Source organism: Parasteatoda tepidariorum, chromosome 2 (genome assembly GCF_043381705.1).
Source record: "Parasteatoda tepidariorum isolate YZ-2023 chromosome 2, CAS_Ptep_4.0, whole genome shotgun sequence".
NCBI lineage: Eukaryota > Metazoa > Arthropoda > Arachnida > Araneae > Theridiidae > Parasteatoda > Parasteatoda tepidariorum.
The window spans coordinates 88,741,077-88,752,081 of record NC_092205.1 but is presented as its reverse complement, the minus strand read 5'-3'; the positions used below and the strand labels follow the sequence as shown (position 1 = coordinate 88,752,081).

General features: G+C 29.1%; 1 protein-coding gene across 1 annotated transcript in view; it reads right to left on the bottom strand.

Moving 5' to 3' along the window:
• Positions 1 to 3,051: 3,051 nt before the first annotated feature.
• Positions 3,052 to 11,005, bottom strand: part of LOC107452906 (mastermind-like protein 1) — a 33,488-nt gene continuing 25,534 nt past the window's right edge. The window contains exon 5 of the mRNA XM_016069531.3: positions 3,052 to 8,954. Within this exon, the coding sequence (XP_015925017.2) occupies positions 7,905 to 8,954 (1,050 nt within the window). The 3' untranslated portion in view covers positions 3,052 to 7,904. The remainder of the gene's footprint in view (positions 8,955 to 11,005) is intronic.

The following is an 11,005-nucleotide window of genomic DNA, read 5'->3' as shown; positions in this document are numbered from 1 at the left end:
AGTCTATTTACAAAGAGTGAGGTGAACCGATTCTCAGCGATGGTTGGTCTATATGAATTCCGCACTGACCACAAAGCTGGTGGAAGATATCCTCAGTTTTAGGCGGATCATAGGTTAGAATCCCCTTGCCATCAGGCTAACCGTGGGAGGTTTTCTTCTCTGTGTAATGCAAACGTAGTTTAGTTTCATCGGGTTCAAAATTCACGTAGTCAAAGGCCCAAAATTGGGTCCACTGTAGAACGCGTTTTAAAAGCAATCCTGATTTGCATGTCCGTAGTGGCGCTACTGACCAACACCTAGAAGAAAGAAGGCCTTAGCAATGATCAATTTAATAGTCCGACTTAACGAACATAAACTGCGCAATGGGTGAAACGTAAGAAAGATGTCATTAGGTTTGGACTACTAAAGGATCAAATTTCTTGTTTATGGTAACCCCTGCTGAGGCCTTCTCTTTTCTGGGAGGTATGTGCCGCCAGTCGCGAAATTTGAATAGACAATGAACTATGTCATACAATAATAGCTGGCAAAAAACAAAACAAAAAATTGAAATAGCAAGGATGCGATTTTTTCGCGTTTGTCTCACGATATCCCGCTTTTTCTGAAAATTCAGTCGTTGAAATAAAATAATTATTTATTTCCGGTTTTCTCAGATAAAGAGAAAATTCAAACTACGTAGTTGCCAACCCTTCGGCCTTTTTACTTATTTTAACTATTTTCTCTGCTTTCACGCTCAGAAAATTTTACCCGCTGCTCCTGTTGGCTGGCATGAAAGCCAACGGATCAAAAAAAATAGTGGAAATATTTATTTGCTCATTCAATTAATCTTGTAAATTTTTATTTATTATGACTAAACAATACAAACAAGCCTTTTAGAAATCCCAAACCCAGAATCTGCTAATATCTCGATTCTTATTCACGCGATTTTAGTATCGTACATTGCGATTATTTATTTAAAAATCCAATTGTAATGCATTTTTAAATTCTCGATTTTATTATCAAACAGCGATTTTCGTATTTACCTAATTTAAAAGTTGCGATTTAAATTTCTTAGATAGCGATTCTTATTTACTAGATTTAAAAATCAAATATCGCGATATGTATTTAAGTGTTTTTAAAACCCTATTTAGCGAATAGTATTGTATTCACAAGAGTTTAAAATCCAATGTCGTGATTCCTTCATACGGTTGTAATATCAAACATCGATTTTCGTATTTATACGCGATCTAAAAATTAGACATAGGGATTTGAATTCACGCGATTTAAAAATTATGCATCGTGATTCGCATTTACGCGATTTAAAAATTACGCATCACTATTTGTATTTTCGAAATCCAATATAGAGTTTCATATTCACACGATTTAAAAGCCACATATCTGGTTTCATATTCTCTCAACTTAAAATCAAATATTGCAATACTTATTCATACGATTTTAAAATTATGCAGGTGATTCATACAATTAATCATCGTATTTTATAGTCACATAATTTAAAAGTCGCACTTTTTTTTGGATATCATAGCTTCGACAAATTATATATACGAGTATATCTACATTCTTGGATTTCCTCTTTTTTACTTTCTGACTACTCTCATCCCTGAAACAAGGATTTAAGATGATATAGAGCGCGTTGAAAAGTGATTACTGAAATACGCGATTTACAATTTCCTTGTCGTAAAATGACATTAAAAATTAATTCTATCTAATAGTAGCCAAATTAAAAAAGGGGGCATAGATATCACATTGATTAAATAATACTTCGGAGGAAAAAAAAGTGCTGGTACGAGCGAAATAAATGTCTCGATAACGAGTTTTAACCTAAGTTACGAAATTTAAATTATTGATTCACGGAAATCCGCGAATCAACGGTCTTGAGATTCTCAGAGTTCCGCGAATTAGCAGAAGAATCGCATGCCTGATAAATCTAAAATTTATTATATAAATTTTGTTTTTGTGCAAAATTTTAAGAAATATATCGGGAAGTGTTGGACAAATTTTCCACTAAGTTGCTACGGATTAGCCCAATCTCGCCTTTTCCCAACTGTTCAATATACTGGCGTGGGGGAAAAAAAGAGCAAAATTTGGCGAAATCATGGTAACGGAGAAGAGAGTAGGGAAATCGCGTAACCTTGAACCACCCAGTCTATTTACAAAGAGTGTAGCACAGATAAATAGATGGAAACCTACATTTAGGCTATAAAACTCATCGAGTCATCTGCAAAAACAGTTAGAAGGCTAACAATGCACTCTTTTACTTGGCCACCAGGATCCCCATATAGGAGGTCGTAAAAGATCACGTGCCTTCGGGCTCAATGACCATGAAGTGTTTTGAAAGCATGTATCACAGCTGTGTTGCACTAAGTTCGGCAAGAATTACATTTTGGACTCTGTATGCCTGCTGTATAACAAAAATAACGAAATTTTGAGGGGAGTACATTTATAACTTGTTCATATACAGTCAAACCCCGCTATAGTCAACCTTCAAGGGACCGAAATTTAGGTTGAATAACCGTACTGCAAACAATTTTAACTAATTTTTCCGAACTGTTCCCTTTTATTACACATTAAATAAATGTCAAAGAAATACAAAAATGATTAAAAATCAATACATAGTAACAAAATATGAGTTAACTTTTATTTTTATTACTCTTCGTCTAGCGCACAAAAAATTTAGGGATGGAAAACTGAGATAGAAGATGCAAACAAGAAAGAATACTTATGGCCATAATCCACTCAATAGAAGGTTTTAAAAATCGGAATGTATGTTTTATGTAAAAATTTCAAAATTACCAAAAAATGAAGAAAAAATCAGTCGAAGAAAGTTATAATACCCACTTTCCTTTCTTTTGGGTTCACTATATCCACAAAAAATAATATATATGTATAGTAAGGCACGGGAGCGAACATTTCGTTCACTATATCCGGGAGTTCACTTGACTGTATTACATTCATCATATACATTTATTTTGACTCCCCCATTATATTGTATTTGCTAAAATAAAAAATTATGAGTCACGAATTTGAAACTTTTGGATCTTAAATAAAAGGAAGCAATTTTTAGAAATTATTTTATTACATTATAATCATATACAAGGCAGTCTCAAATATATCTCCAGTAAAGGGCTTATATTGCACGAGTGTGCCATCATATAATTTTTTTTTTCTTCATAAAACTTCAAAGTACAGCTGTCATATAATATTGTTATAAAATCTATAAAATCATCAGCAGTTCAAAAAGTGTTCTAAAAATCTAGAAAGCAATATATACATACATATGAACTTTTAAAAATCTAACATTATAATGGTTATATTTACATGAACAGCAAAGATTATGTACATTATGTTATTATTTTTTTTTTCAGTTAAAATAAACCCTTTTAATACAATTAATAATGCGAAAATAAATTAGACTTGTTAACTTTAATGGTATTTAATTTTTCTCACTAATGGTTGATTTTTAATTATCAAATCGTACATGGACAAAGATAACAGAAAAATAAGTTTGTGATAACAGAAATGTAAGTTAATAGTTTTAAGTTAAAAATAAGCTTGTGATAACGGAAAAATAAGTAATAAATTTGCTTTAAATACCTAAATATCTCTCTCACAAAAAAAACATTAAAATAAATTTCAAATCATAATTACAAAGGGGTATAATAAAATACCAAAAATTAAAAACTACTTATGACCAGGACACTAGTCAGTGTAGGAAAGATTTGCTCAGCTTGAATGCTGGTGAGTTAAAGGTAAAAAAAAAAACTTTGATCTCGTGCAAATTATTTAGACAAATAAGTATCATTCATTATGTAAACAAAGATATTGTTTAAATGAATATAATAACAATTACTTAAAACCAATATTTGCTTGAACTATAACAGTGGTTTCCAACTGGCGGCCCGTCAAGCCATTTTCTGAGGCCCACGAACTAAAATATATTGGATGTAATTTTTTTTGGACAATTTTCGTAAAAAACCTATATGAGTGTTTAAAATACTCTTCTTACGTTAAAAAAAAAAAAAAAAAAACCTAATTTCTACGTTTCTGGGAAATTTAACAAACCAAAGAGGCAAAAAAAATTATTTCTCAGGTTTTGCATCTAAGAAAATATTTATTCAAATACAAAAATAATCGTGTATGTTGCTTAAAAATCTACGTCAAATTTTAATTTGTAATTCAATACGTTTGCTTTGCACAACTTGATAAAAATCTGACAGTAATTTTTAATGTTTCTTCAAACATAAGAGTCCTAGATAAAATTTTGATGAAGTTGCGGCCGCCATTTGACTGGAGTTTTTAATGCAGCCTCCAGCCTCATGTATGTTGGAAACCCCTGACTTATAAAGAAGAACATAGAAAGTGGTTCAATAAAAATCGAGCTTTTATCTATAAGTACAGAGAAAAAAGTGCTATAATAATAAAAATAATCAATGGAAATCTGTATCAATTGCCACTTTGGTATTGTACAGTTGTAATATTTAGTACAGATTTATTATATTTTTTTATTGTTTCATAAACATTTTCAACTAGTTAAAAAACATAACATTAAATGTTTAACTTCAATTTAATTCGCACAATTTTTATAAATTAATTTTATTTTATTTAAACTCTGGGATATTACGTAACTACATCAAAGACAATTCTTTTGGAAAAACACCCAATACTCTTTCCTACCCAGTAAACGTTCATTTTTTTAATTTAGTTTTAACCATTATCAGTAGATAAAAAAAAGATGGCCTTTTAACATTTACTCATCAGTCACACTTGCAATTAGAAAAGTAGCTTAGAACTTGTTTGAGCCAAATTGAGAAACAGTTTTGATCTCAGAAAAGCCAATAAGCTTGTTAAAATTGATAGACACTTAAAGCATTAACTAAATGTGACATTCATTTCATTATTACTAAGCCGATACACCATTAATTATAGAATTTTATTACAAAATAAATACGTAATATCATTAAGATTTAAAAAAAAATAAAAAATCGTCTAAAATAAAGAGTATAATGTGCTTTATTTCTGCTACATTAAAACATTTTTTGTTCTGCAAAATTTCATACATTTCAACATAGGGAAGATTTCAAAAAAAGTTTTATTAAAAAGTTTTTTAAAAAAAAAGTATATTAAAAAGTTTTGGTCTACAACTTATTAGAAAGCATTCACGATTATTAGCTTAAAAATTGCAGAATAATTTGAGAAAAATATTCAAAAAATATGTGAAATTATAATAGCTGTAGTAATAAGAAGGGAAAAAAGGCTGGTAAACCTTCCTAATCAATTTTGAAAAAAATATTATCCACAAAAATATGGGTTTTATTGGATTTTTTTCAAACAAAACAAATAAACCTACCAGAGTTTCATTTTTTGGAGGGTACACAACCCTGTTCTTTTTAAATGCCTATTAAATTCAAAGATAAAGTTGAAGAAAGGCAATGGTTTAGTATGATATAATGTAAAGTATTTCCATTTTGATTAATATCATGAAAAGGTTAATTAAAGGTTATTAGTTAATTAAGTATCAGGACAAATTAAGTATCAAAAAAAGGTCCCACATTTAATGCAACATTGCTGTCTACATTGGGTTTTGAAAAGTCTTGTTGCCAGAGTTAGCGATTGCAAAATGAAAATAGTAATTTATCCATGTCGAAAGAAAAGAAATATTTTTCTAACTTTGAATTCCAAAAATTGAGATTCGGCCTCATCTATAATGTTGCATGGACATGTACAGCACTTAATAAAATTTCCAGACACATTTTATCTTAATGAAAAAAATATGCTCTTTTTCAATTAAGAAGCTGTCTGACACAAAATCATGAGTGTTTCTGACATCTACTATTTTTTTTGGGGGGGGGGGAGAAATTGAACAGTACACCAGCTAAATTTCAAGGAAAATTGAGACAATATTTTATATTAAATGGGCATGGGAACATTTCAGTTCAACTAAAATGTGAAATTTTTACAACACATAATTGTAATAGATGTTAGAATTATATAACTCGAATCTCAGTAACTGATTACTGTTACCGACAATTTTAAGACTGGTCATTTTACAGGTATGTTATACGAATATTCAAGGTTTCTGTGAAAAAAATTACAATTTTTCCTGATTTTTGGAGTTAAATTGAAATTCCCTGACAATTCCAGGTTTTCTCTGTTCTCCCTGACTCTTGGGAGCCCTGTTTTCAATCATTAATTTAGCTAAATTTAAATGAAAGATGGTTCAAAAAAATTTATTTTATTTGTCTAAAATATTGAGGAACTTTAAGAGATTTTTAGGTAAGAATAAATCCTTATGTCTACTATGATCATGTAATAAACAAGCTTTTTATTTTCCTTAGAACTGGCCAGTACTAAATGATAGAAGTGTTTTGTAAAACCGCACATTTTGCTCTTGTGTTGAGAAAAAAAATTGTGCTTGAACCCTTTTAAAATTGAATATAAAATAAATCGGGTGTCACAAGTTTTCAAAAACTGTTTATAACAAAAATTTGTTTTAGTTACATTTTAAAATTTTATGTAAAAAATGTATGTTTGTGACCTTTTAAATATAATATATATAAAAAAAAAATGTTTTTGCATCTTTCTTAAAATTGTGTATCAAACAATTGGGTTAGTGACCTTTTTAAAAATTGTGTATATAAAAAAAAAATCATTTAATATGGAACAGCTTAATATGCTGAAAGAGATACTTTTTATATCAACATAATAAATTGACATTAAACAGTTCAATACAAAAGAAAAAGGAGGAATGTTGTGATATTTTTAGGGATGGGAGAAAAAGTTCATTAAAGAACACACACACACAAAAAAAAGAAAATATACAAACATTTAAAATAACAAAATTGATAAACTATATACACTTTATGACGGAAATGAATAAAGCAGCAAAATTATACATTTTAAAATATATTTGAAAGTTGATTTAACTCTATGCTTAAATCTTATTCATTAAGGAAAAAAAAAAATTCGAAAATGCATTTATTTATGCATATAATCACTCGTTTTTTCATAAAAATAATTCTTTCTCATCAGTTTATATTAAAAGCATAAATTAGTTGTTTTGAACCTATACTTCTTAAGGATTAATATAAATTGCTCAAATAAAATGAAAATATAAAACAAAATTATCACCTTATTGTTTTAAGAAAAAAAATTCTTAAAGGAATTTTTATATATAAAATACATATAAACAATTTTTGATATTATAAAGAATTCTTCAAGAAAATCAATTAAAAACCCTGATTTATCAGGAAAATATCAAATTTCCCTCTCAATATACAACTCGGGAATTTCAGTGATTTTGTTCCATTATACAAATATTGCAATTTGCTGTAATAAAAAAAGCCGACTGTTTGACAAAACATAACCTATCCACTTGATTCAAGGTGCAAAATTTATTTTATTCCAATAATAATATTTCCAAATAATTAAAATACGTTCAACGTAATATACATATTTCAATCATCCTCATCATTTAAACCAAAAATTATTCAAATAATTTTAAGCTTGAAGTTCAAATTTACATAAATCATGTAGAAGAAATATTAAATTAAATATTAAAAATAAAATAAAAATTGGAGATAAAATATGTTTTGATCATTTACAAATTTATACTATGAAATGGTTCTTGCAAAAAAAATATATATGTATACATATTAAAAAATATTAATAAATATATTTAAAAAAAAAACTTAATCTAAGTTTTTTTCAAAAAAAAAATTTAAAACTCAATTTTATACATTTAAAAAAATCAGCAATGAAAATTGACACTGAAATGAAACATATATATGGATAGAAAAAAAAAATCAAGTAATTAAAGTAATCAAATAAGCATCCCGGGACAGGTGTTATTCAGTATTCAAAACTTATATTTAAAAAATATAAGTATTGCACAAACTTTTTTAAGGTTGTTCTCAAACAATGTCAGAGAAATCAAATAAATCTGGTACATTATCAAAAAGATCTAAATTAATATGCCCACTATTATTCCTGTTAACAATGTCTTTTGGTCCACTGTACGTTGCCATTGGACTAGTCGGAGTTCCGTCGTTTCTCATTACATCCTTAGGTCCAGAATACTGCCCCATTTGACAAAGTGGAGAAATCGTTCCATCATTCCTGATCATTTCTTTAGGTCCGACATACGATCCTAGGGGACTCATGGGAGAAAGTGTTCGATTGGGGGACATGGAATTGCTCGTAACACTCATGGAAGAATGCTGATCTAAGTAGGCCATCGTGGGACTCCGCTGACACTGAGAGATGTTCATTCTTTGACGCATCAAGATGGCATTGTTGGGCACACTGTCAGGTCTTATAAGACGGTTATTGGCTAATTGATTTCCAGACATCGGAATCTGATTTCTAGGCACTGGTATTTGATTTCTGGGTCCTGGCGGCCGATTTCCAACAGCCGAGATTTGATTTCCAGTAACAGGCATTTGATTACCTGTTACAGGCATTTGGATTCCAGGAGCTCTATATTGATTATACAGAGGAGATAGGGGTGGACCTGTTGACTGCAAACTGTAATTATTAAAATTTGTCAAATTTGTTCGGAATCTATTTTGCACGGGTATAGATTGGGGTAAACTCCTCATATTTGGCCTCCAATTATGGGTTGCAGAGGTGAGAGCTGTGCCGTCGGACGATATGGTAACGTTAGGGGGACGTTGCACTTTACCGAATTTGGTATTTTTGTTTGATTGGTTATACATAGGCTGCAGTAAGTTATTTGACTGTTCGACGTGCTGCCCGGATATTAAACTGTGATGGGCTTTGTACTCTGGGGGTGGTTTGGTAATAGTTGGAGAAAACTGTGTTGTGTAAGTGAGGGATTGTGACACGGGTAGTGACTGAGACAACGAAGGGTTGGTTTGTTGCGGCTGAGAGTAATTATTAAAAACGTTTGAATGTGGTTGCATCTTGTCTAACTGTTGCTGCTTGAATTCTTCAGTTTGGGACTATAAGTAAAAAAAAGAAATGAGTTAATACATTGATGTAGTCAAATATAATGTAGTAAATATATTTTTAAATATCCCAATATATTTCAAACTATATGGAAAATTCGAATCGTGCATTTGAGTATTAACTTTTTATGGCAGTAATATAGCAAAACTCTATCGATTTTTTGGCTGCTATTGCTGCTGATTTCTCCATAGTTTTTAAATCTAGTGCTTTTTATACGATATTATTTATGACAACAATCTAATCTCGAAACACACATTTGAGTTAACATTTTTTGAGAAGTCCAATTCATGTTATTTCGTCAACAATCTTTTTTTCGGCAATTACTACTATGACATTTTTTTGCAAAAAGATTAGCTGAATGTCGTAAAAGTTTTCTTTCAGAAACATGTTTTTTTCATATGGAGTTAATAATTTTGAATTCTTCTTTTTTTTAAATATTATTATTGTGATGATTACTTCCAAAATGCGAAGGAAAAATGAGTGCGTTTCCCCCCTAACAAAATGCAAAACATAATTGACCCATAATATTAAAATTAAAAATAATCAAATGCTTAATTAAAAAAATTAAATGTAATTTTTTTTTGTAAACACAGCACTTCTGTTATTTTAAATTAGTAACCAGAAATGTTTGTTATTATTAAAAGTATCTTGCAGAAAGATATTAGTGCTAGATATACGTGCTTTTGTCGTCGATAACTTGAAAAAATTATGCCACAGGGTTTATAATTACAAGTATATAAATTTAACGTGAACCGAGGTAAAATAAATGTTTTGAAGTTGTCACTTAAAATGTTTTTGAAATGAGAAAATTTGAAAACACTCAGTGGCTTATGTACAAAATTGTGTAGATACTTAGGGCAAATTCCTCATCTATAAATAACACTGAAAAAATTTATATTAATAAAAATGTTAATTTGTATTTTAAATTCATTTCTATGTAAATNACACATTTGAGTTAACATTTTTTGAGAAGTCCAATTCATTGTATTTCGTCAACAATCTTTTTTTCGGCAATTACTATTATGACATTTTTTTGCAAAAAGATTAGCTGAATGTTGTAAAAGTTTTCTTTCAGAAACATGTTTTTTTCATATGGAGTTAATAATTTTGAATTCTTCTTTTTTTTAAATATTATTATTGTGATGATTACTTCCAAAATGCGAAGGAAAAATGAGTGCGTTTCAACCCCTAACAAAATGCAAAACATAATTCGCCCATAATATTAAAATTAAAAATAATCAAATGCTTCATTAAAAAATTTTAATGTAATTTTTTTTGTAAACACAGCACTTCTGTTATTTTAAATTAGTAACCAGAAATGTTTGTTATTATTAAAAGTATCTTGCAGAAAGATATTAGTGCTAGATATACGTGCTTTTGTCGTCGATAACTTGAAAAAATTATGCCACAGGGTTTATAATTACAAGTATATAAATTTAACGTGAACCGAGGTAAAATAAATGTTTTGAAGTTGTCACTTAAAATGTTTTTGAAATGAGAAAATTTGAAAACACTCAGTGGCTTGCGTACAAAATTGTGTAGATACTTAGGGCAAATTCCTCATCTATAAAGTGGAATATCTATAAATAACACTGAAAAAATTTATATTAATAAAAATGTTAATTTGTATTTTAAATTCATTTCTATGTAAATGTATGGAGGAATTATTTTAAGGTAATTTTTTTTTAAATGAAGAGAAAATTCAAATTTTATTAATTATAACTTTTTTTTTTAGCAAACCTTATTTTATTCTTTATGAAATATTTTCTTTGAACCAAGTGTAATTTGGTAATAAAAGCAATTGTTACAGATTTAAAATATTATCGTCGTTAGTCTTTGATTGGATGTTCTTATTTGGCTGGATGTTTCAGACAGTTGCTCTTTTCGCATGCCTGGTTTCACGATCAACCATCCATAGTTGGGATGATGTAAAACAAAACACAAATTAATTCTTTAATGATTTAACAGTGTGCACAGCTAAATTTTTCAACAAAAAATAAGCACCTTTTAAGCACTTTTCAAGCGCTCAAAAATATTTTTAAGC